We start from the raw sequence: 27169 nt of genomic DNA, 5'->3' as shown, positions 1-27169 counted from the left end.
AACCTGAGAAAAAGACCCTCTGCCTGCTTTCCCTGAACTGCCTTTATTTGCCACGTAAGTCTCCCCACCACTGAGCACTGCAAAGAAACAGCTTTCAAACTTACACATCTGGACTTCACTTAAAACTGTTTTGGAAACTTTGAACAAAAAAAAAAAGCTGGCTTTTACCACATATCCTATTAAAGGGGAAGTGAAATAAACTGCAAAAAGTAAACTGTAAACTAACGTTGCTTCCTACAATACTTTGAAATTAGTGAAAGTCACTGCTAAAGATAGGCAATGAACGCATTGGTAATTCTTTGAAAATAATAAACACATACTATTGCTAATAAAAGAGAAATAGTTATTGATGTTAATATTCATAATGTGGTTAAAAAAATTATCTGTGTTGGTTAGATCAACTCCAAGTTGTAAATCATTATGTTCCCATGAACTAATTGAGGAAAGCCTAGCTGTGACAATTGTGACAATGTGTGAAAATGTTTCAGGACAGAAAAAAGTTGGTTTTTTTTTCTGTAAACAAGTTGTTTCATGTTGTGTTTTGGCTATTTAATATTGAACAATAAAATTAAATGGATTATTGTAAACTTTATTATAAAATTGATTTGACCCTCTAAATGAACTTCACGAAGTAAAAATGGGTTGATATGTAACGTGAAATTAAAATTGAAGAGGAGCAGAGTAACCATATCCTGGCAATATGGATAGTTGGTTTAACCACAGTTTTTCAAAACTTTGGAGAATGGAGGATTTTCCTCTAAAACTATCTGTAATTAAAACCACACACCAGTTTTGCTACCTGTAGTGATTCTTGTAATAATCAGTTGAATAATTTTCACCTGTAGAAAGCATTGGTCTCCCAGGAGTTCCTCAGCTTTCCAAGGCAGAAGTTACATCCTCACTCAAACATGAACACTTTGAAAAAAGATCAGTATCCACCAATTCTAAATCATGAACAATGAGTAGTTCAGCTAATCTATTAAAAACAGCCCAATTCCACAGTCCAAGTTGCTTTAATACCTATTTGAGATTCAAGAAAGTATTTGAATAAGGGGGAATCCAAAATGGAAACAGCAAAACCACATCTTGAAAAGTCACAACGAATTCAAAATACGGCTATTTCACTTGAATTCTAAAATTCCCTATATGAATTACCTAAATTCCAATTATTTTTATGTGAACTGGTATAAACTGAATTTTACACATTTCTATTAAGAACGTGTGTGTATAAAATACATCTTTATATAAATACACCAGTCTCTCCAACAAATACAAACAGATGAGAGATGCTGAAGAAATATACACAATATGGTAGCAAAGATTCAGAAGTGATCCCTTTGGGTTGCCACTCCTGTTTCCCTGTTCCTACCTGCAGTTATGAAGTGGCCAATTACCACAGCTTCAAAATGGTTAATCTCTACTTCAAGGTATTTTGCAGTAAGTCAGGGAAAAACAAGCTGATATGGGAATATTTTGCCCAGCAAGGCAAGGCCAGGCCAGCATGTCAATGGGGAGCAAGGGTGAGAACTGGCAGCTCTTGACTCAGACCTTAATGTGTGTTTCACTTCCTTGAAATCATAAAAAATGCAGTTCCAAATGCGGTTACCTAACATTTCTTCTAATTACAGTTGCTCTTAATAAACTCTCATGTGGAGAAATACAAGAAAGATATACCGTGTTTTCAGTGCTGAAAACGTGTTTTATGAAATTACTTCTCAGTCACTGCTGTGTCTGAGCATATGCACAGGAAGCCTTGTGGTTGCTAAGGGTTTCATGAATCACATGTATTTCATGATTATTTTAAGCATACAAGTGGTACATGCTGATCTGTAATTGTGATTCAGTCATTAGAAAATAAATATTGAATGTGCTGATAATTCAGACAACATTTTGCTTACCAAAACTTCAATCCCATATTGAAGAATTAAAATAGAAGTTGTGCAGCTATATAGCAATGCTGAATTTTACATTCTCTTAATGAGAATGTAAATGCTTTTTCATGGTGATATAATTGCCTTGGTTGTTCAAATATTGATTATTTTTATGCAAGATGAAGTGGCTTTCCTTCAGGCAGGCTTCAATTCATTTTACCTTATCCTGTAAATTTACTATTTACCGCTGTAATACTATATAAATATTATCCTTTGTGTCTCATTTAGTAACAGGTTAAACAGGTGTGTTTAAAAAATTTAGTCAAAATTCCTACATTTGCTCTATCACCCAGCTGAAATCACAGAACACTGTGGGGTTTCACAGGGTTTCCACCTGAAACCATAAACCAATTCAAGGTCTCGAAAGCATTTTTTAATTTTTGCGTCATTCTCAACAAACCTTATAAAACAAATTTCAAGTGCCTGAGAAGCCACAGTATCTTAACCTCAATAATACTAAAGGTCAGCTATTTGCGGCCCTATAATTTTTCATCATTCTCCATAATTTTCACTGGCTACACTGGAGCGACCCCCCAGAGAAGGAGGCTTGTCTGGGTTCCTGTTACTGCTGCTGTTCACTGCCGTCTCTCATGCCTCCCCAGGTTACTCACCCTTTCCCAAAAGTCACTCTCACCATTAGATTGAATATATGTCATGATCACAAACTCTCACACATTTGAATTTCTCTGACCTTCCTTTGTGCACACCCAAGCTACAGAATGAACTTAGCCAAACTTTAAGTGTCTTTCAAACTTTTCTCTCACTTCTGCTAAAGAACCACCATTAATACTAATTTATTCTGCTGTTCAATTTCTTTCCAGGTTGAAGCTTAATCAAAAAATCTTTGGACTTCAAACTACTTAGCATGTACAAACATGCAGGTATTTTATCTGTCTTCTGTTAGATCCAAGAAATAATCAACTAATCTCCTTACCCTAAACTCTATAGCTCTTTCTATTGTCTCAATGTCCATTTCCATTATCTGACATTCCCATTTCACAATCAACCCATGAAATCAAAGACAATAAAAATATATAGGAGTGATTTGGAAATTGCAAATTATTCTTCTAATGGCTTTTGCTGAACATTTATTTTTGTCTGAAGATTGAAATTTAATCCACAAGGTTTTCCTGAATTTTCTATACATTATATAGAGTCCTAGCTAAAGCTCTTTCATCTTGAAGTTGTCAAATACTACAAGATGTCTCAAAGTCTTCATCATGAGCTAGCTGAATTCACTATCGACAAGCTGGGAAATCAAATGTAAACTCATCATCTCTCAAAAATCATGCTTGAAGATGATGGCAGACCTTCAGTATGTTTAACTTGTTGGAGCTAATGTGGTAAGCACACAGGAAAGGCACAAAGCCCTTAGTTCCCATAGTGCTTTAAAAAGCTTTATTTTTCCTGCAGACAGCAGCTTTGAGCACAGTGATCAAAGCTGCTAAAAGGCAGATTATCTCCTTCAGTCCTTGGGACTAGAAAACGTGCATTGACAAATGTTGATACTCGTCCTTTGAAAAGGGCATGCAAAGAAGTACAAAATCCTTTTAGAAATATTAAGAACAAGCTATCATATAAAAAGCCAACTGATGTTCTTTGATTTAAAACTGCATTAACCAGAACTGGTAATTTTGTACTGAAAATACTTTCTAGGCTAATACTAAGAAAACATATTGCCGTCATTGCTTTTGAAAGCCTTTTTGGTGCAATTTCTGCTGCCGTTAAGGAGGGAAGATTTGTAAGTGTTCAGCACTAAAATAATGTATGATTAAAGAATCTTCAACCGTGATCAAAGTATCTTCAACTACAACAGCACAAGCATCCTTTCCTCTACTTGATAAAATCACATCTGAGCAAATAGTACAGGAACATTGTAATGAGAGTTTGTTCTATGATTTCTCTGTGGAAACAAACTGCAGTAAATACTATATAATCTGTATATAATTAACATTTTCATTTTCCTGAGATAGAAATTAGAACTAGGACAGAATTTCCTTGCTGCAAACCACAGGTCAACTTTTATAAAGGTGGCTAAACCCTAAAAGCTAAAATTTCTGGTAACTTTAAAATTTGTTAAATAGTTACAGTTATTTGAGACATCAAAAACCTGTAACTGTAGAATCTGTATCCTGGTAAGTAATCTGGGTCCTCTGTGCCTATTTATAAATTATTTTATATTTGTTTGTGACCTGCTGACATCCTTGGACAGAGTATGAAATACAGCTCCATTTGGTTGCTTAGTATGCAATAGAATCACGGAATCATTAAAGCTGGAAGATCATCAAGTCCAACCTTTGGCCAAACACCACATTGTCAACTAAACCATAGCACCAAGTGCCATGTCCAGTTGATTCCTGCCAACTTGCATTTCTCTCAACACACGTACAACTGCCAGCTGATAATATATTAAGGGAACAAAGGTTACCTAAAGGCCTGTATAAGAAAGCATTACAGAAGAAGAGTTTTTTGAAATGGCAGTCCGTCATACTCAGTCTAAGAACACGGTCAGATGTGGTGCCCCAGCTATCACTCTCTGATACATTCCATCTCCTTTTTCCTTGGAACTATTGCCCCACCCACCCCCATATCTGATAGCACAAGAGCATGAGTAACAGTATGTCTTCAACCTGACACTGTCAAAACAATCTAGTTTACCTTCAAGATACTGCACATCAGTTCTACTGAAGTCTTTCCACACAATCAGATGAGGGTCACGTGCATGTACAGCTGTGCTATCAGGTGAATCAGGGTAGCTGGTTCAGCAGGACTAACAGATCAACATAATCACCAAGATAATCCTACTTTGATCCAAACTCTCACTTTTCATTGGATTTGGAAGTCCTCCTTTCCTACTTATAATTAAACTTAAATATTTGAAGTACCAAAGTATAAAAGTTTTACTTTTAATATATAATCACACCTTCCAGATGGGATCAAAGAGCCAATTTATCTTGAATTTTATTTTTAATGTGTATCATGGGTTCTGAGGAACAAAGTACAGATCTGTATTTTTGGGATAAAATTGTGAAATGTAAGGATCCCAAATATTTGCATTATGAACTATTACAGATTATTGCATAAAATAATTTAAGAGTTATCTTAGTCTGCCTAAACTGTTGTAGAAAAAATACCACTACCTTAATTTAGATGTCTTTTCTACTGAATAATTAGCAGCTTCAAGAAATCTATTTTCACTAAAAGAATTTTTCATTCAAAAGACAGAGCAAGACATAAATTCTTTAGCACAACAGCTGTAGTAATTACAGTACAATTTTGCTGTAAAATCATTACCATCTCAGTGGTTCTGAAGAAAGAATAAAGTACATGTAATGTATATGGCAACGTAAAAATATGAATAGGGTTTTTATTTAAAACCTCAATACAGCAATTAAAATGTAGGGAAAAAAATAGGAGATTCTAGAATTCAGCACTCTATGTTATGTGTGAAATAACTTCTGGCATTTGGAATTGTTAAAAATAAATGTTCTGCTGAAGAATTGCCAAATAAAGTACTTCAAAGCAGGTCTTGGTAATGAGAAGTAGAACATCAGATTAGCTTAAACACTTGAGAGCTATATAAATGTTCAAAAGAGGAAAGAATCAAGCGGGTGAACTTTTCCCCTACATTCTTTAAGAATGGTCATAAATAGGATGAAATGTAACATGGCCATTCTTATTTACACGAGACCCTGATTTAGGATTTGTACATGGGAAGCTAAATTTGAATTAGGGTGAGATAAGAAACTGAAATTCACTGTCCTTGAATAGCTCCATCTTTGAATACTTCAGGATTATTTGACTTAATCAGATAAAAGACCCTGGAGCTCATCAGGAAAAATATTTCCCAAAAAGTCATTCCTGAACAATATCACATTAAATCCATTATCAAGCAGATAGTATATATGGTCTACATGCATACTAGTTTTTGTTCTGGAAACAGTTGTCACAGGAAGTGTAGCAAACCAAATCAAACATCATCGGTAGCCAATGCTGGTATAAAGCTGCCATTTTCCTCAGCCTGCAGAGTGCCTGGCACTTCAGTACAAAGGGTTCAGGTTTGTAAGCCTGGAAGGTAAATTGGATTAGAGGCCATTCCTTAGTTCTTGCATTCCTAGTTCTTTGCCTTAAATCACTCAAAAGATAAGAGTTTCTCCTACAAAGTTGCAAAGTGCAGCCCTGCTCTGATCTAGAGAACTCCAAGAAGGGACAGGCCACTATCCTTACCAGCACTGCCCATGTTTTCCCTACTGTGCTCAGGACTTTGATGAGTTCCTGTCCTTACACACCCCACAAAGCACTTTAACTCCTCTGCTTCAATAAAAGGCACTAACCTCAACTGCTAATCAAATTGTCTTGCCTGATTTGAAAGCATGCCATTAAACCAATCTGATTATCAACTTATTGACTAAAAAGGGAAAATATTTTCATAGCTTCCAATTTGCTGATGTTCCAGGTTTGAAATGGAGCATCCCTCAGAAGGTGTAGTCCAGAATCTATCAGCAGAAGTATTACTTTTGTCTTATTTTGTTCAAACTGAGAAAATCTAGCAAACGTAGCCAACTTAAATTCGCCTGTTTATATAAGGTTTACAGATACTATTAGCAGATTAAATTGAAAATTCAGAACTTAGTTCTCAAACTGATCATGACAATATTCATAGAATATTCATGATTGGAATAACATGGACCATCTTTCTTCATTGCTAAATTATATGCTGCCACATTACTTTCTAAACAAAGTCCTAAACAGACTTCAAAACCATCTTTCTTCATTGCTAAATTATATGCTGCCACATTACTTTCTAAACAAAGTCCTAAACAGACTTCAAAATTAACCACAGAACTAATACATCCAGCTATGTTTAATTACTTGTGAAATGGCTTGAAAATGTTCTGTGTACCAGAAAGAGCTTTCAGCTGGAAAATTACTGGGCTTCTAGCAAGAATTTCTTTATAAGAAAATTTCAAACCCACCTTCTAATAAGACAAGATTCTGTCCTTAATGTCTGTCTCTTTTGAGGACACAGAAATTAAAAGGTAACTTCTTCAAAGTGATGACAGTACAACATCCCTCAATGTCCTTCTCTAGGGATGTGAAATCCAACCTGAAAGGTTCAAATCACTTAAAGTCATGACTAACATACGTCCCAAAATTTGCATCATTTTTCATAGCTCTACTGAATGAATCACTATCCTTCAGTTTCACTGCAAAGCATTGCCATTCCTTTCAAGTTAAGAACCTGGTTACATTTTAATTTCAAAACAGGAAAGTAGACAGTTCTTGACTCAATATTATAATGTTTGTTTACACACTTACTAAGGAAGAAGCCTGTGTGTATAAAAGAAAAATCAGCAATAAAAGAGTTTCTTAGAAAGTGTAACTACATACTATGATCTGCCTGTCATATTTTCAAACAATAAATTGTTTTATTTTCCATTACTTTTCAGATCCTTTACTGCAGCATATTTTTATTGGAATTCTCAGTTTTGAAATCAAGTTAATCACTTTAATCTAAAACAACATTACTCAGAGAAGTAAGCCTTTCTCAAGGAGAACAGGCCAGTTTTAACACAGTAGCAAACAGTCCAGACATTGATGACAAGGGAGTGCTTGAAGAAAGACCATAGAGAAATACTATAGCAAAGTCTTCAGTAGTAAAATTTCCTAAAATTAATGCAAATGAGAGCGTGCCTTGTTCAGTAGTCTCCTACCAATACACTGCTTTCACCTGCAGATACCTACATGATGTCATGAATATGCAATGCAGGATGTTCTTGAATGGATGATGGAGAAGGGGAAACCAAGTGCAGTGCTAGTTAACAGCTCGGCTCTGGTGAGTGTGGGTTCGCATGTATGCTTTAGCTGAGCAAACCTCAAAGAGCTCAGGGTTGGTGAGAGTGTTTACAGCCTTTCTGCAATTTCACTCTGGAAAGATAATGTGAAAATGACGATGAATCAGATGGGTATCAGCTTTTTGGTCCACCACCACCCTTCCCTAGGTGAGCAAACGACAGCGGCTGCTGTGCTTGTTTGGCTTGAAGCCCTGGGCCAGGGCCTGGCCGTCTCCTATGCAGTGGTCAGTACATCTCCTGGATTTGACCTTACTAACAAGTGAGCCTTCTAAGCCATTTTATGTATATCTCAGCTCATTGTTTCTGTAGGGTTTGAGGTTTTCTTAATGCCATATTTCATGATTATCGATGACTAAACATTCAGTTGTAAGCAACATTTATTTCTGTGGACTCTGTCATTTTTAAATTGATTTAAAGATTCAAGGTTAAGGACATGATTCTAAAAGATGTGTGAGAGATTTCAGTGTCAACAGTGACCAGAGATTTCCATTTTGTGCAGTGATACACATAAAGAAAGGGAAAAAGAACAAACAACCCACATTTCCTACCATTGAGAAGCTACATCTAAAAAAAATAGAGAAAAGCAAAGCAATAGTAAAATACTCAAATGAAAGGTAAATATATAGCCGAAAATTTTGCTACAGCTTATTAAAAACTTTGTAGCACCAAACATATTAGAAGCATTCCCATATATGAATAAATTATACACACATTGAAGTAGAAAAAGTGCACTCCCCATGGGGCTGTATGATCAAGCAATGAAGAGATCTAAATCATCTATCTTTTTAAGCTTTAAGGCAGATGCAACAGTTGTTAAAATATGTATTTGCTTCCTTTTTAGGAAAGCTGTGTTGAAATGCCTGATTAATTAACTGAGAGTATGCAAAAAAAAAAAATCAGGTGAAAGACCTCTTATAAAATAAAAAACCAAGGAAAATGAAGGAAATGTGAACATGACAAAGTATAGACACTGGTATTTCATACAGTAACTGCACTAGCAAAAATGTTTATGTATTTTTATGAAGAAACTTGCTCAAGGCTCAGTAACATTCAATTAAAATGAGATATGTAGGAACAACTAAGAGTAACAAAAAAAGCAGGCATATGAGCACCCAAAGAAAAAGATATGATCCATGGCATAATTGTCTGGAGATCAAAGGACTTTTAGTATTTTGCATAATTTTTCTATTAATCTTCAGTTTCTTTATCTTTGAAATTTGCTGTCTGACAAATGTGATCCTAAATCTGCATACATCAGCCTAGGTCTTAAAATCCTGCTAATATTCTACTGCTGGATACATGTTAATGTATTTTACATGAAGAAGAAATGAAAGTAAAAAACAATGTAATAATTTTCCTCCTGTAGATCCTAGATCAGGTGTTAAAGAAAGGTATTTGTATTATGGTGAATAGGTTTTAATGTGAAGTTAATCCAGGGAGTAATTTAAAGTATGCTTTGCCATAAAATAACTGTTTTCTACTCTTAAAATTTTCATTAACTATGATTTTTATTTTGAGGTCACATCAGCTGTACTTCGTTTAAATTTTAATCCAGAATAGTTAATCTCAGATTCTTTTCTGGAATACCCTTACTAAAATTCAAATTGGAGTATCATTAAAAGAACACAAAACAGCAGAGTAAAATATTCTTACAGTACAAAGAAATAAACCTGATCAAAATGATCTCAGAAATTACAATAACTCTTAAAGAGGACTAATCAAAATAAAATCTAATTAAATTCTGTTCTTACTCAACCACAAGGACTCTGCTTGATTCTGATAGATTGAAAAAAGAGACCTTGGCACCTACACCACAAACATGCTTACAGAAATGACATTAAAATTTACTAAATTTTCAAGACTTCATTTATGTTATCTGGTTTCTGACATGGATTTCAATTATTTTTGCAGTAGGAGGCATTAATTAATTTCATTCAGAGGCACAATAGCTTGACATGCAGATACATATTTGATTACACGATGTGAGCCCCCAAATATGACAACATACAATTTAATCACGCGAATAATGCCTTTATGAGGTGGATTTCTGACTTTTACCCCAGTGATTTATCTCCTCTGATTACAAACCAGACTGTCCTAATGTTTTAAGGCTAAAAATCCAGCCTGTGATTCTTTTTCATTAATTACATCAACCTCACAAGTCTAACTGCACTGTGCACCTACAGTCCCTTTTCTTCAGAAGCCTATGAAAGTTGTTAAGACTTTTTTTTTAATTGGCATTTTTTTAAACACCAATTCTCATTGTTCCATTTATCCCAAGGACACCTAAGTACAAGTGCAAGGATTACAGCAACAAAACCTGTATATTTTCATCGGCTTTCCCATTCGTCTTTCCATTCTTTCCTATTTGCCTCCAGCTCTAATGAGGCACAGGCACTTCCCTGTCCTCCCCACATGTTCCTGACAGGGCTTGTGGATGCCCACTCTCCATTTTCATGTTCCAGTCATGCTCCTTAACCTCTTCAGCATTCCCTTTAGCCCTCGGGCCAGGCACGGGAAACACCGACTTTGCCCCTACAGGCCTTCCTCACTTGTGTTCCTTGATGCTTTTGCTCTAAACTGAGCCTGGTCTTTTCTATTTTCATTTCTTGGTGTTTGGCTGAGGTTTTTTCCTGCCATTCAACTCTCTGGACTCACACAGGCATGCCAAAGAGGTGAACTGTAGAGCAACATCAGTAATAGGGCATTTTCCCACACCTTGCCTTTCACCTACAATATACACTACCCATAGCTATATTGCTCCCACAGTGAGGAATTTTATTAATACACAGCTTCAGTTTAAGTTTATATGTACTATTTGATTTATTTTTTTCCCATATTTATCTACAATATGAAAGAAACACCCCTGAAAGTATATAGGAGTCAAGTCACTAGGCAGGGCAGCTTGCTACATATTAGTCTTGTGAGTCCAGCTCCAACAACGATACAGGTATTTTTTTCAATATTTAATTGATAGAAAGCACATAAATATGAAACATCATATGTACTCTAAGGCTGAAGGCACTGTTTCCTAAACTCTCACCACTCAACAATATAATGCTGATGCCAGTAACAATGTTAATCATCACAGGTCAGGATTTTAGGTGGCGTGAATCTCACAGAACACAGAGGAGTTCAATCAGTTTACATGAGCGCATGTGCTTTCTAACACATTTTGGTATAATGGCATGAAAAAACAAAATGAGTGTTTTCTAAGGGAAGAGTATCTGCACTCTTTTTTTCATATTCAAAGTTTCGTTACAAAGCCATTAACAACTTCAGTTACAAAGACAGGTAAGAGTAGTTTAAAAATTCATTAATACCTCATGCATATGATAAAGATGCATGGATTAACAGTTCACGAAGGATATTTTACTGCTGTCACCAGTGATGCACAGTTCGTGCTTCAAGTGCACTAAATTAATTTGCAGTGCTCTTCAGAAACATTTCAGTCCTGAAAATACCTAAAGCAGCTGAGCCAAGTGACTGGTGTCAGCAAGGCAGGACTCTGGGACTTGCAAGACACAACAGCTCTCCCACGCACAGAAGAAGGATTCATTATACAAGTATTTCTCAAACAACACAAGTACCAAGCTGTCTCCTACTATATCCACATCTACATATCCAGATTGTTGGAACTTGTGATTTAGCACCAAACTTCATTGGGAAGAACCTTCCCTTTCCTCACCCCATCCTTTCTACATACCAAGAAGCAACTTGCTCAGGATAGTTGGTTTCTGTTGAAATGCTGGATAGCCTCTTTCAAGCTCCAAGTTCTAAATTTGGTACATGCCAGAATGATTTGAAATTACATGAAATAGTCTAAGAGGAAAACACGTAACGTTTAACAAAATAATTATTTGATTTTGCAATCTTTTAATGCATGCACCATTTAACTCCGACAGATATCTACTAGCAGAAGTTTTAAAAAATATGTCCTAAACCACCAGTTTTAGGTGTCTCATAAAGCAATCCAAATTTTCCTTTCATTGGTGGTGGAATAAATGCCACCTTAAGCCTCACTGTGTTTTTAGTAGCATCCCTTACAACAGCACAAATTTAATACGTGTTAGGCCTAGATCTGCTTTGGAAATTATAATTACTTCTCCTTTAGATTTGCTCCAATGTCTTCTTGTGATAAATAAGGCTGGTTTTGAGTTGCCTTTCTGAATCTTGTCAGCACTTCCCAATCCCACATTTGTACAAGTGTGGCACTTTTCCAAAACATATTGTCTCATAAATCTTCTTTAAACAGAAAAGCCTTTAAACAGTATTTTGCAGACCTACATCAGTGAATGAACTTGGAAACTTTTCTTTTATAAATAGGATTATGGGAGCTCCATAAAAGTCAGTCAAGAGGTTTTTCAGACCTTTTAGACATTTTGAATTTTAAAAAGAAAATAAGATAAATACATCATGATAATCCTATTCATGATGCTTACAGATTTTCAATTTATTAGACCTGTCATTGCATTTAAATAGCTGCTCATAATTATTAGAAAGATAAACACTGCTGTAAAATGGATTAATGGTGTTGTGTTTTCTCTAATAATAACAAAAAGTCTCAGCAGTTACTCTACTGTTGGGTTACACAATGTAATTATGTGATCTGTAAGATCATTTACAGTATTCTCCTATAGAACTGGATTACTTTTATTTAGCTACTAGATTTTGCTATCCGTCTAAAATTTAAAATGAGAATGCCTAATTTTGTACTAATGTTACAGTGGTTCTCCTGAAGTTACCTGTTCCATTTGACACAATTGTACAATTTGGCATTTATGTTTACAATTAAGGCTATAGGCATTCGTATAACTTAATACAGAAAACAAAAGCACAGAAACTTTGCAGACCTTTCAATGTATCCCAGGAAGAAAAAAAAAAGCTGTTTCCAAATAATACAGATTTCACTAAGTAAGCTATGAGTATGGATGTTTTTCTCAAGCAAAATTTCACTGAAAATTATACAGTATCAGAAAAGCTTTTGAGTTTGAGTAATTGGCATTTCCTTATGAAAAATAGGGCTGTATGTTGCCAAAAAGCTCTTATCAGTAGAGCACAGAACAGTGGAAGCCTTTTGCAGTCACTTGGTACATGGCAGAACTGCTTTATGCCTTCAGCAGTTGATTCTCACGTGCACTATCTGATAAGGACCATCTGATAAGGATTGTTCAGTTGCTCTACATCAGTAAGTACACTAGACCTCTGCTTAGCTGACGCAATATAGATCAGCCAATTCCTGAATGTCTGCTTTATCAGGAGAACTCTCAGCAGCCCAACAACAAACCACAGTCTGCTCCTAGTTCCTAGTCTCACTGATTTCATAATCTGCCTCATGGACTCTCAGACTAGGACGCCAGAATGGAACAAGAACCAGGATGCTCAGCTATGAAAATAAGCATATTAATTCATGATTCTGTAGTTTCTTCATGTGCATAATTAAGGCACTTGACTCATCTTTTCAGAGAGGAGCAGGTAGTAAAGCACTGACAAAGAAAGAGGAACAGAAATCATAGATACAAAAATTCACAAGGAAAATAAACGAACATAAAAAGTTCCCATTTATGTTCCTTTTAACAAAATTAAATTTCCTCTTATTACTAAGCATTAAATTAACATTATTTTAAACCACTGTGAACATGTTTTCAGCTCCAACAAAGGATGAAAAATTCCATGTTTTTTAAGCTCAGACCACCTTAAATAAGAGCTATTTGCAAAAAAAAAAAAAAAAGCATTATAACTACAATACCTAAGCTAGCTCCACTTCCAAGAGACAAGAATAATTATCCCCTTATATCAGTAGATTCAAAGTTTAATCTAGTGATGCATTTGAATCTATGGAGCCATCTAGACTGGACAGAAAATCACCATCTCAAGACAGGAGAGATGTTTCGTGCCAGAAACTTGTGTCTTGTACAAAAGCACCTGATCTAAAGATCTGCTCACCCCAACAGATTTGGATTTCTGCATTTTATAACTCTTTCACAGAAATACAATATATATTAATTATTATATTTAGCAAATACTGTTTCTATATTACCAATGTATGTTTTAAAGTTAAATTTTCTAGATTGGATTACTGGATGGATTAAAAAAGATAAAGGTTCTGGAGAACTGGACCATAATGTATCTACTAGATAGAAACTGCAAGGGCTCCTGAAGGCAGAATGTAGATTTTTGTTCCTGTTTTGTTCAGTCATTTTTGACAGAATGATAGAAAATTTCAGTTCAGTTCTTTCTCTCCAGAGAGGCACACATCAATTGAAAATCTCTATAAATATCAGAAAGAAACACCATCTTAAACTGCTTGAAGAATCATAACTGGCATGATGCCAAAAGGTCCCCTTGAACTTTAACCTATTGATACAGAGAGCTGGCCAAAAAGAAAAAAACAAACAAAAAAAAGAATAAAAGCCACTGCCACAGTAAACTTATAATTTTCTTTTCTTTTCATGCCTTTTCTTTAAGATGTGTTTCTACACATTACTGTACAGGATGTACTTCCAAGGAATTGCATATACCTGCTGTATTGGAGGAATTGGCTTCCTCCCATGACCCAACAAACAGTGCCAGAAGTCACTTTGCTGCCTGTGTGCTCTCTCAAGCGAGGTCAAAGGAAAGGAGCCAACCTACAGGGCAACCCACTCTGTCTTCAGGTTTGAGGTTTGGCACACATTTCAGCTCTGATATTATGTTAAAACAAAACCTTAAACGAGACTTGGAAAAGTATTAACAAAATGGATAATAAACTGTAGATGGGGGGGTGGGGGAAGCAGCATAAAGCTGTTATATACCACCACTGCTACCAATACTGATCTCAAGTCAGGAAATGCTTAAGGAATAACAGAAATGTCCCTCTTATACTGACTTTGCTGTAAATCCTCAGCATCTAAAGCCATGCCACCAGTTCAATCTGCAACTTTTTTATGTTCAAAAGCCATCTCATTGGGAGTGCTCTAGCCTGGGTTTCTGTCTTGTTCTCCGAACTAGAAGGAAAAGCAGTGTAGGCACAGAACTAAGGAGAGGATTACAAACCGATTAAATTTACACAGAATACAATAAAAGAGACAGATTTTCCATTTCCAACAGCCAAAACCCCAAATCAACCTCTTTAAAAGGCTGCTTAGGTCATCTGCAAAGCTTTCTATATAGTTAAGAATTGAATTATGGTTTCCTGTTCCATTATTTGTTGTCTTTGGTCACCACCCAGGTGCATGGAAAAGTTTTAAAAGTAATGTTTATCCCTGAAAAAAGAAAATTCTTGAGAGCTATGAGCTGGCTAGCTCCTTTAGAAGGAAGAAGAGGATTTGCTTAATGTAGTTCTGGCACACAAAACATAAATCCGGTCTCAGAAAGAGATGCTACATAATCTAGTCTTTTGCTTCTCTCACAAATTATATCCTGCCAGAATTGACAGAAGATTTTACAATCCCTAAAGTGCAAAGCCTTCTGTGCAAATATACACATGCTCATTTTAGTTATCAGCTTTAAAAGTTGTGTGGCTTTGTTTCTTTAACATTGTGAACAAGACAAATTTGGAATGGTTTGTCATTTCTTAAAGTTCTTGTCAAGAAGAGCAGCTGCATAGCCAGAGCACTCAGAGAGGGAGAGCTCAGTTCTGTACATTTTACCCACAACAGTCAGCAATTATGTGTACAAGCAGTTCCATTAGCAGCCAGAGGAAGACGATGTAATTACAGATTTGTACAACTTGGCCTCAGAACAAAACAAAAACAAAACCAGGAGCTTAATCAGTCATTTTATATATCAGTTGTATATACAGCATGCCCAGAAACAGGAAGCTCAAATCAGTTACTGAAGACAGGCATCTTGCTGCAATGGAGATGCCCTGGAGTATCTCACCTGGTCGCCAGCTGCTGCTCCAGAAGAGCACAGGTGTCCTGCTGGTCCTGGGTCATATCTGCCAGCCCTGGGTGGATGTCTCAGGCACCCTTAGGTGTCTCAAATGGCACTAGATACCTGTATTTGAGCAACTGATGCAAGCCTAGGCTGTCAATTCTTTACAGGTAAAGCAGACACACGCTCCTTCAGGCAGAAAATATTCAGTTCAGAAATCAGTGAAATCTACTTGAAGATAAGCAGGAGAAGGGTTACATTTCTTAGAGACAGAGAGTGTGTGGGATGGTGCTACTGCTGCAGTATGACATAAAAAGCCTGGTCTCGTACATGTGTCGTGAGGAGAACAGAGAAAAGAGAGAAAGCCAGAGACAGAGCAAGTACATATATACTGCAGTCTTCCGACGTGTCAGGAGCACAGTTACACCCTTGTTTTCTATAATTTTTGACCCTTTGTGACTGATTATAACCTGATCTAGCAAAGGAAGTCTCATCATTTCTACTGTGCCCAGGTTTTACCCCACCTCTCAGTCAAGTGTGATGCGTAAGTACCATGGATAGGAAAGCAACATACATTCTTAACACCACAACTTAACACCACATACATTTTTACACTGCCAGAATGGTATTAAAGGAGCAGAGATTAAATCCACCCCAACTGCTGGGCAAATAGCATACTGGGCACAACATAAATGGGAGCCAAACCAATCAGATAAAATCTATGGTAATGTTTTTGTTTCTTCAGATCAACTCTGTTCTCCTAGCTTGGACTCTATCTTGTAATCCAGCTTATTAGTTACTAGGCCTGACTACCAGGTTACCCAGGGAATATATGAGTGTTCCCGTGTAGCAGTCTCCCTCCTCCTCTTTCCTGTCTCTGAGTGCTAAATCTTCCCCGTGGCTTCCCTCTCCCTTCCAAACTGAGGACACGCACTGTGGTTCCCTAGGGAGAGACCAGCTGAGATTTGTTTCCACAGTCAGCTGTGGGAGATGGTATTTGACCCCTGCTTATCACAAACAAAGCTGGAATTCAGCTTCTCACCTGTCTCTCTCTTGGTATCAGCTCTTTTGACCTTAAAATCCCTCCAAAGAATATTCATTTTCATGTGAGGACAGAAAAGGAACTAAAGGACAAACTTGTTTAAATGTGATGGTTCTCTCAAAGACAATTTTCAGAAATGAGCTAATAATACAAAGTTACATAAAATGAGAGTATCTTAAAAGATAGTTTATCAACATACTCTATATTAAAATAACCCAAATAAAATAATGAAAAAATAGTTTATCATGAACAACCACAATTTTTAGGCTGTACGATTGTATGTGAGGTTCAAAACATTTCATTTGCAAAACAAGAATATTTTTAGGGATTTCAGATTGTGTAAATAAGGTGGATACTGGACTTTTGAGACATATATATATATATTTATGTTGCGCTAACACTTATAGTTGGAGGAAAATAATCAGCATCTGACAAAAACAACTGAATGGTCATCTAAATGGCTAATTACCAAAATTCTGGCTGGACAGAATGCAGCTGCATTCCTATTCTAACTAGGACCACAGGGAGCTCAAAAAGTCTACCTGGAAGGAGGTACATGTCTTAGCTTTTCTTAGCTCCAGTTCCATTTATACAAAAATACAGACAATAATTTATGTACCATACTTTATACCACAGGCCAAGAAGAGGAACTTAATAAACCAATCACAATAGCTTTCCTAAAATGTCTCTGTATGTAGAATTTACAGCCACCTCAACAGTCTCTCTGCTAATTGCCATGACCATGGTACAAGTACCATTCTTTAAGGGGTGACCAGTAATACTTATGACCTTTCCATTTCACAATGTTCTGAAAATCATTAGAAATGTACGAATACCATAATGCAGGTATAAACAGACCCAGAGCCATTGCACACACATCAGGATGTTTCCTGATACATAAAGTCTTAGTATCTTTTTCTTTTTTAAAGAAAACACCATTTGTCAACACAATTTCACTTCATCTGCTACAAACTAGAAAACAAGTGTGTTCAGGCTGCGGAAAACATTGGTGGTATCTATGCAAGTATTTAATGTAGCAGCTTTATATGTTCACACAAAGCTGGTTTTGAGAGTCTCATCAAAGAAGGAGGCAATTCTGTTCTTTTACCTCTATTCACTCAGCACTATAAAAAGTGAGATACAACCATCTTACACTGCTTTAGAGAGCATCCAGCTACTAGAAGTTATTTTATTTGATTCTGGCTTATGGCATGACTATTGCCATATAGAAGTTTTCTCCTAAAAAGTCATCATAAAAGTAATATAAATAAACATACCCTTCTATCTTTATACAATCTATTCCACTAAAATTAGACTACTCACTTTATTTCTTAGGAAACCATCAAAACATATAAAGAGCCTGTAACACAGAGCAAAAACCTGGCCTGGCAATAACTGAAGCATCTGTTTCAGCTCTTTTAAATATCCCAATGACCTTCTGAGATTTCCTACGCACCTAAACACAACAAAAAAGCCACTGGTCCCACGCAGTGGGGCAGCTGCACAGCAGACACCTGAACACAGTTGTCGTAGCACTGAGACAAAATTGTTCAGCCCAGACTTCTGAGAACACTTTGCTCTGGTGCAAATCTGTAATTGTAATATTTGCAGTTTTGCAAAGGAAAGAAGTCCTATTTGTTAAATCAGGAAGCCTCATTCGTGAACAGTGGAAAATACTACTAAACTTTTCAAATAATGCCAGTTATTTTGCTGTAGAATTGCACAGCATACCATATCACGTCACTGGAGCCTAAAATAAAATCTTCCCAGAAACCCAAGTGCCCTATAATACTAATTTTAAGAGATTCCGAAGTTATTCCAAGCAAATGGTTTTATCTATATTTGGCTATTAGCCCCTATAGACAAACTGAATTTGGAAAAGTTTGTATGTTTGGGATAAACATAAGAAACAACATGGAACAACATGTTTTCTCTGTGCATCACATGAGCTGTAGCTCACTGAATGTCAGCTGAAAGGTAGGGCTAAAGGTTAAGAGGATATTCTTTTTTCAGTTGTGATTCTGCATTGGCACCAAAGCCTCAATAGCTGTACAAATCCTTTGTGCTAGTCAGTGACATCTGAAAAGGTTCTCCACAGCAAAATATCTCTGAATGTCTTTCTAGAGGTTAAAAAATCATTTGTTAGTCCGGTAAGGGCAAAGGCCTCACTCACCATGGCATATTCATGTTATTACAGTTTTCCTTATACAGTATCCCTGATTCTACTGGCATTACTGAAATTTTGTCATAACAACAGGCACCAAAAAAATTGAAATAAAAATAAAAAAAGAACAGGTGCATCAGCAGAGGAGCATAATAGTAGTAAAAATGAATGACAGTTCCCATGACATTTCCTATTTTCTAAGAAAAACGTGAAAAGATCAAAGTCTCATCCAACTCTTTCCTGAGACAGGAGTAAATGTCACTGTTTAATTAATAGTTAACTGCCCTGCCACTTCTAACATACTTTCTGCTAAAAGATGCATTGATTTAATTACTGTGACTGAGCCTGTTGGGTTGCCCAGAAAACTGTTCAATTCAGCTGGGACAGGGCAGCTGCAAAGGCCTTGAAGTGCTGAAATCTCATGAGTCCTGACAGGAATTCCCTTCCTGGTCAGGGACAGTCATACCCTGCACATTCCCCAGGAAGAAGAATTTTGTAACAGGAAGGTGAAATACAAAAAAGTTATGCCGGGAACAAGCCAAAAAACAACCCTAATATATCCACCCCATATCTTGTTGTTACTAAGCAAGGACATTCAGTGCAAGGAAAATTTTTATCATCCTTGTCTTCACATCATGTAATTTTTATCAATTTGAACAAGGAGTGGTTGTGACATTAAAACCATGAATCTCACCTGATGATTTTCAAATGAAAAGACATAAACCTGCTTTATGCTTGGTTTTAATTTAGAAATTATTTATGTTACTTTGAAAAACAGAGATAAAAATATGATGATTTTAAGTTACTTAGCACTTTTAGAAATAGTCTATAATTTTATGGAAAATGTCGAATCTCATTTTTGAATTTTCCAAAATCAAAAGTAAGTTTTGATTTAAAAGAGGGGATTAAAAAAAAAAATGCAAGCACATTCTCACACAGGAAACATATGCTATGCAAAAGAAACCATTTTTTTGAAAACAATCATAAAAATAGAAACCTATCAAACATCAAATGGCTTGAAAGAAATACATTTAGAAGAAATCTGTAATTTGTCACATTTCATCATTTAGAATTACAGGTAAAAAGCTCTACAGAATCAGCTACAAGCTATTTAATCTCCTTTTATAAGCTGCATACTCCATCTACTCTGTCCTCCTCCTAAAAAATGCCACCTTGGAAAGGGTTGCTTTATTGCCAGTATAATATGAAATGCTGACTCCATTAATAATCTATTATAAATTTAATGGATTCCTACCGATTTCTTATCCTTGGGTAAAGAAGGAGGCTTGGTTATCTTCCTGCAGTTTCAAGCTTCTATATCTACCTGGCTTCTGTGTTCAGTCTTGAGCAAAAGACAGCAATGTGTATAAATGTAGTAATGAGTGGTTCTTCATATTTTATAATGAATACATGATTAAGAGTTTCTATGATGAATAAATATAACCAGTAGCTTATCTAGGCTTTCCCAATCTGTTTTCCTTTAATTGCTGAAAATTTAAAAATAAAAATGTATCCACTAAATATGTTTCAATCCCAAAGCATGCACCCAAAGCTAGGAGTAAACTTAAGTACAAATCTATTTGTCAGAGACACATGAATTTCCATCATTATGACAACTTATGACAATGTGCTTAATTTCTTGTGAATTAACTTCTTCATTTTTGCTACCATGGTTTATTTGCATAAAAAATAGCTGGGCTAAAATGTTAAGACAAAGCAGAAGAGCCTGGTAATGTGGGGTTGTATTTAGTAGAATAGATTATATTTTCATAGCACTTTCTATCCAGGGATATTGTGACATTTTATAAACAAGCTGAGACTTACACACCAAATTTTATCTCTGTTCCACAAATAGGGATACTGAGGAACATGAGAAGATAGGTACCAGGGGTCATGGGAAATAGGACACGGCTCTCTTGGCTCACAGGCTTATTCTTGCCACTCTGTGCCTGGTTTTTCTCCTGTACACTGAAAATCTGGCAGAGACTTAGCTCCATTGTCCAAAGCTCCAGCCTCAAGACACCACAGTGACCGACCACTGAAAACCACCTGGGCAAACCTAGCTTTTAAATCAGGGTTGAGGCATTTCCTACAACTTCCAGTCCTGATGTTTGCATTCATCATTCTGATGAACTCTATTCTATTTAACACGGTCATACAACTCCCTAGCTTAAAAAACGGGCACTTTTTAATCTGATAACAGTCTCAGATGAGTTGTTTGCTCTAAATCTACGTGAATAAAAGCTAACTTAAAATGCCCCAAGTCATTGCAAAATGTAAACATTCTATTATATTGAAAATTACATCTTTTACATCTTTTCTTCCCTTGCTGCATAGCTGAAGTAAATGACAAAACCAGGTCATATTGTAGCTGTTACAATACAATGGATCCGTATTTGCAGGTAACTAACTGATTTCTTGAACGAGCCACAATACTAATATTAGTTATGAAAAAAATGAGCAAAAAGGTTGAAATTTTCAGTAAGGCACTTGATTAGAGCAATCATTTCATGTTTGTTGCTACATTCTACGGTATTGCTTAATGCAGATTTGTTCCAATTATATCAAGGATCAATGAACAGAAAAAGTTCATTAACCTGCAAAAAAAGTTCATTAACCTGCAAAAAAGTTGAAAACTGTCATTTTTATTTTGACTTTGCTCTCTTTTTTTTTTTTTTTTTTTTTTTTTAAGTGCGGAAGTACAAGTAGCCTGGCTAAGGCAAATTTATTACTCAATGCAAGGAAATTTGAAGGATAGAAAAAATACATGGAAATAATTCCACTGGAAACTTTAGTATATTTTCATTCAATATATTCATAATATTGGACATTCTGTCATAAATCTATGAAGTCAATCTTTCACTGCAAAGAAAATATCTTCCTTATCTTTTGTAATTCTCAAATTAAAGAAAGATGATTCGAAAGTGCCAAAACCCATAATCAGCCTGACCAAAAAAGTACTGATTTTCAGCTGCATCATGTTCAAAATGATCATGAGTTGGTGCTTCAGCTCTTGACAAATTTGTGGAACTAATGATAACTCTCCAATATTGTAAAATTCAAATTACGTTCATGAAAGCTGGGCTCATTTGAAGCCCATTTAGAAAACATCCTTGTTTCTAAGTGACCTTTAGGTGTGAAACTCAGTTATTTGTTGCAAAAGTGACTTTTTTTCCTTTTAAAATAAGCAAGAATAATGGGGGTTTTTTTCATCTATAAATTATTTTATAAGTCTTATGCTCAAAACCACAATAATGCTTAGCATTACATTTTGCTCAAACCACATGAGAATAATTGTGTAATGTTTACAAAGTTCCTGGAATGATGAGATACACGATGAGATACATACTTCAGTATCATTAAATGACACATATCCTAATTTTGTTTCATCTTTTCTAAATTTGTCTCTGTTACACAATGCTTGAATTCCCATTGCCAGTTCTACTGCTTCCTAGCAAACAGCAACACTAGGGAACTATTTATATCTATTATTTATTAAGTACTTAAACTAGTTGCCATATTTTGGGGTAGATGTTCACAGATGTATCGATGCCAAGATTTCATAACATAAAAAGCAATTTTGTTATGTAGAAACAAAACTTCTTTGTAAGGCACTGGGGAAGAGAGAGCACATGAAATATGACAACACTTCTGATGAAGAAAGAGCCAATTTGCTGGACAAACAGTGCTACAGCAGGGAGTGGATGGATGGTGTTTCTCAGGTGCAATATTTACAATATTTTAAATTATTTACTACTAACCTCAGGAGCATTCTCAAGACATGCTTTTAAAAAGATTTAATTTCCTTTAAGCATTTACATGGCTATGATAGGAACCCCAATGGAAGGTACTGATAAAGAAACTCAGATTCTCAGATTATTTAGCGACATTTTTCTTTTCAAAAGTCTCTACAATTTGTCTCAAATCTAGTTGTCATCTGCAAATAAACTCCTCAGGACCAAAATGAAATATATATCTTATTTCACTATGATTTTGAAAAGTTTTCGTACCTAAAATATTTTTCAGCTAGTTAAGAGCTCCTGTGATGACTGCTTGTCCAAAATCCTCATCTGCTATACAGATGGGGAAACTCCACCCACAAGCAGTGGTAAAGGCATATGGAAGTGCCTAGTGGAAGAAGCAGTTTCCTGAAACTATCAGAAGTCTCCCACATGCCTAGGGAGGAACAGGCAAAGTACTTACAAGCAGATGCCTCTTGCCTTCTTCTCTCTAATCCAGTCTGCCCAGATGCTAAATACATTTTTCCTGCTATGTCAGAGATGCATATTGCTTGACAGAGTTCAAGTGCCTGATTACCAAATGTTAAACTTAAATTCATAGCTTTTTCTGATGTGTAAATCAGGGCAGCCACCAGCAAGCAAAAGACAGAATTAGTCCTTCCATCCACAGGCTATTTAAGCAAGTGTGAGGCTGTAAGGTCATGCCCAGCCCATTTAAGTCCACAGCCTATTTCCATGTTTAAACCTCACAGATCTGAGTGTTAGAACACACAGCTGAACCCACCTACTCTGACAACTTGCATCAAATTTTGCAGCAGCTCTTGCCCAAAGTTAAAAATGATCACCAACCCTTTCCAGCCTGCTTCCTGCCCCCCACCATTTTTTCCAAGCAGGGATAAGTTGCAGGTTTTCTTGGTGCCTTTCTGCAGGGCCCTGGGAGGCAGAGCACAGAACCCCATCAGTTACTGACCACAGGCACACATGAACCTTGCGCCACATCAGGAGAACTTCACAGAAAAGCTTGTCTGCTTTTCATTTGCATATCAGAACTGTGCCTCAGTGCCCTCTCACAAGATCCCCACATAAAAGGACTTCAAGAACCAAGCAATGTGACAGAAGTGTCTTGATTCTGAGCATTACCAAAAAAAACCAGCAGTGATTGTTATATTACACACCTTCCTAAACTTTAAATACCATGCTGTAACCATACAATATTAGAATGGATTATTCAGAATATAATAGGGGAACTATATGCAGATTGTGAAATATTTTTAATTTTTCAAGGGGTTTTTTGTATTTCAAAAACTTCAGAAAGTTTTATTTAAGCTTCATTGATTTATGCTTTGTGGTGCAATAGCTTTTGTCCAATTGTGGTTTTTTCATTACTACACAAGAAATAGCCAAGCTTTCTCAACACAATGTTACATTATTTTCCAGAAAGAGAACCACTGTACTTGTCCCAGATGTTCATGCCCCAGAATTCAGTAGGCATGATGTATTCTCTTTGATAAGCATGTTTCATGGCACCATCTCAGCAGAAGTATGGGTATTATTTGTGAAACAGGTGATAAAGCCAGAGTTCTTTAGCTATTGACAGATATTTTAAGAAGAATAACCCTAGATTACATTATCTCTGTCCTTGGACTCCAAGAATAGACCCATTTCTTCCAAACTCCTCTGAACAATACCCTGCAAAAATCTGATCAGAGTGAGGAGGTTCCTTCCAACCTGAATTATTCTACACTTCTATGATCTGCAAACTAGAAAACGCCATTAAAAAAACTCTTTCTTTGTTACTACCAATTCAGTTGCTAAATTTCCTTTCTCACACCGTAAAATTACCTTTACTGAGGAAAAATCACTACAATAAGCTACAATAACTAGGGCCAGCTTGGGATCTTGAAAAAGAAAATATGAAACAGTTATTTATCCACTTAATTCAATGAAGTTAAAGATGTGATAGCTACTCATAACTAATAATATTAAATTTTAGTTATTAATCACAGTGGAGCTTCTTAAATCACCCTGTTGTTCTTACTGACTTCTGCACCCTTAAAAAAAGATATATGAATTTTGCTCACCTGATTATGTTGCTGGGTAGATACCTTGGGTCTTTATGAGTTTTACATGTTAGATCAAACCTATTTTCCTAATTCAAGCAATATTGGTCTCTTCCCTTTCTCTTTTCCTTTCTTCAGCCTTTCTAATGAAATATTATTCATTTATGAGCTTAGCAGCAAAATCTGGCATAATAGGCTCTTATTTTTGTTCCCGGTAACATAAGCACATGTATGCTGGGTCACAATTAAAGTCCGTCTAGTTCTTACACAGTTTTGAAAATGCCAAAAGCAGATGGCAGGGAGGAGAAAAAGAGCATAAGTAGTATAAAGTGATATTGGATACTCTCCCAGCCTCTGGTCATGTGGGGGTAGAGGACTCCCTGACACAGAGGTGGTTTCTATGTGTCTAGAAATAAATAACTCTTCTATGAAGTTTCTCAGTCTCCTTCTGCACCCATGTACACTCCTTTGTCAAGGAATCCCTCAGTATATTGTGATGTTGTGCAGAGAACCATTTATCATTTATTTATAAAATGTCGTGATGATCTCTTTTTTTGTTTCTTGGTAATTTTGTTTCTTGCTCCTATTTATTCTGAACATATCTATTATTCACATTTTAAAACCTTGTTGGCACTATATGCAACAGAAGAATATGAGTCTTTTTAACCCACAGCCACCTGTGCAAGTCATCAAAAGATTTTGTCTAGAGAATACAAAACTGTGTGCAATACATCTAAGAGGGTTTCTCTTTGGTTTTTTAACACTTAGCTTTCAGAGAGGAGTGTAAAGCTCCCTGTACTATACTGTAATGTGGATTCCTATCAGAAAGATTTATGTTCCTTTCCATCATAAGAAGTAAGGTAGGATACCCTTAAAAAACAAAGTTTTTATCTTTGTCTGTTTTGCGTGTGTCAGGAATGCTTCTTCCACAAAGATCTAATTGCTCTTTTAAGTCTGCCTTTCATTTGTCTACTTCCCTTAGTCCCAAAATAGTTCCCTGATACTTTTTGCAGCTGCCATCTTCTTAAAGAAAATTCTTTGTTTTCCATACGGGCACTCTGGTGACTGCTACAGCCAGGGCCCTGCTGGGGGAATCCCCCAGTGTCACGCACTTTCATCAGGTTAAGAAGTAGGTATGTGGTCAGAGGGTACTCCTTCTGCACCCAAGGAAGTATGGACTGAGGAGTGAGGTAAAGGTATCCATGTCTAACCAGAACTGATCAAATACATCAGACAGAGGTTTGCATAAACCCTATGTTCATTTGTTAAGCTCACTAGGTCCAAGAGCTATGTAGACAACAAATCCCACAGCACAGCTGCTTGAACTACTCCACTATTGAGATAATTAACTTCTCTGTGTGCTCTGAAGGGTATATTTACAAAGGTTTTCTAGGCGTTGAGGTGGTCTAAATGTAGCTGGCAAAGGCATGGTCTTAAATTAGCTGACTGCTATGAATCTGCCAGGATACAAATAGATACATCCAAATATTCCTGTAAATCCACCACTACTTTTAAGCTATGCTGATGATTGAAGTTGCTCTCATATAAGCACTTGCTTAAAAGCAAGGTCTTGAGATTTTCTTTCTTGTAAAACACAATAATCATCATGAACAGATTTACATAGAAAGAATTTAAGAGTTTCATATATACCAATGAGTCCCAACCAAAAAAAAAAAAAAAGCAATAGCCAAAGGGAGTAAACGGTAACACTGGTGGCTATCAATAAGTCATTTGAAGTTGCATGTCCCTAGTAATTCAGAACATACAGTAAGAGAATAATGTGCTGATTAGCTGGGGAATTATGGAATTGTGAGCAATTTAGCTTTCTGCTTCTATAAGGACTGAACCAAGCAATCTCAAGTGCCTTCTTGATGGAACAGTAAGACAAATAGATTGACTAAGTAGAGTAGAAATTAAGTCACCAGTTTTCCAGAAAGATTTAGATACTTGAATACCTGAAAATGTAATTCCAATTGGCTCACAAAGTGAGGTATTTTTGAGAATTACATATTGGCATGAAAATCAGAAACAGAGTAACATCAGGATGAGATGTTGTGTCTTTGCTAATATCCAGGACTAAAACAGGTTTTTTTTTTTTTTTACTTATTATTTAATAATGGAAAAACATTAATGAAATTTTCAGGTTTTAAAGTCAGGTGATAAAAAGACAATTTAAAAGGTATTGCAAATGCACAGAAAACAATGTTATGAAAATAATTTCATAGCACTGGAGGCAAAGAAAAATGTGAGAGAATGTATTTCAATATGCATTTCAAGGGAAGAGAGAGATGAAAATGAGTACTACTGAGATAGACTTCAGGAGACCAAATATTCATGCTACCATGTAAATAAAAATAATCCTGTAATTTGGATATATTTAACTACATCTTGGAAAAGAAATAGAGCATTATTTCTCATATTACTTTGGTATAAGAAAAAAAATGGAATTAAATTTTCCTATAACAAAGCAAATCCATGGAAAGTAGAAATTGCTCAAAGAGAGCATTAACTGGGAGCTTT

At 36.0% G+C, this 27169-nt stretch overlaps 1 protein-coding gene across 6 annotated transcripts in view; it reads right to left on the bottom strand.

Moving 5' to 3' along the window:
- Positions 1–27169, bottom strand: part of PDE1A (phosphodiesterase 1A) — a 179370-nt gene that overhangs the window by 60042 nt on the left and 92159 nt on the right. The window contains exon 1 of one of the 6 annotated variants that reach the window (XM_048309072.1): positions 15650–15878. The exons of the other annotated variants lie outside the window; for them this stretch is intronic. Within the exon in view, the coding sequence (XP_048165029.1) occupies positions 15650–15705 (56 nt within the window). The 5' untranslated portion in view covers positions 15706–15878. Of the gene's footprint in view, positions 1–15649; positions 15879–27169 lie in introns of those variants that run through there. 6 annotated transcript variants of the gene reach the window in all.

Source organism: Corvus hawaiiensis, chromosome 7 (genome assembly GCF_020740725.1).
Source record: "Corvus hawaiiensis isolate bCorHaw1 chromosome 7, bCorHaw1.pri.cur, whole genome shotgun sequence".
Classification (NCBI taxonomy): Eukaryota; Metazoa; Chordata; class Aves; order Passeriformes; family Corvidae; genus Corvus; species Corvus hawaiiensis.
Note: the sequence above shows the minus strand (reverse complement) of the source record. Positions and strands in the feature narration are given on the sequence as shown.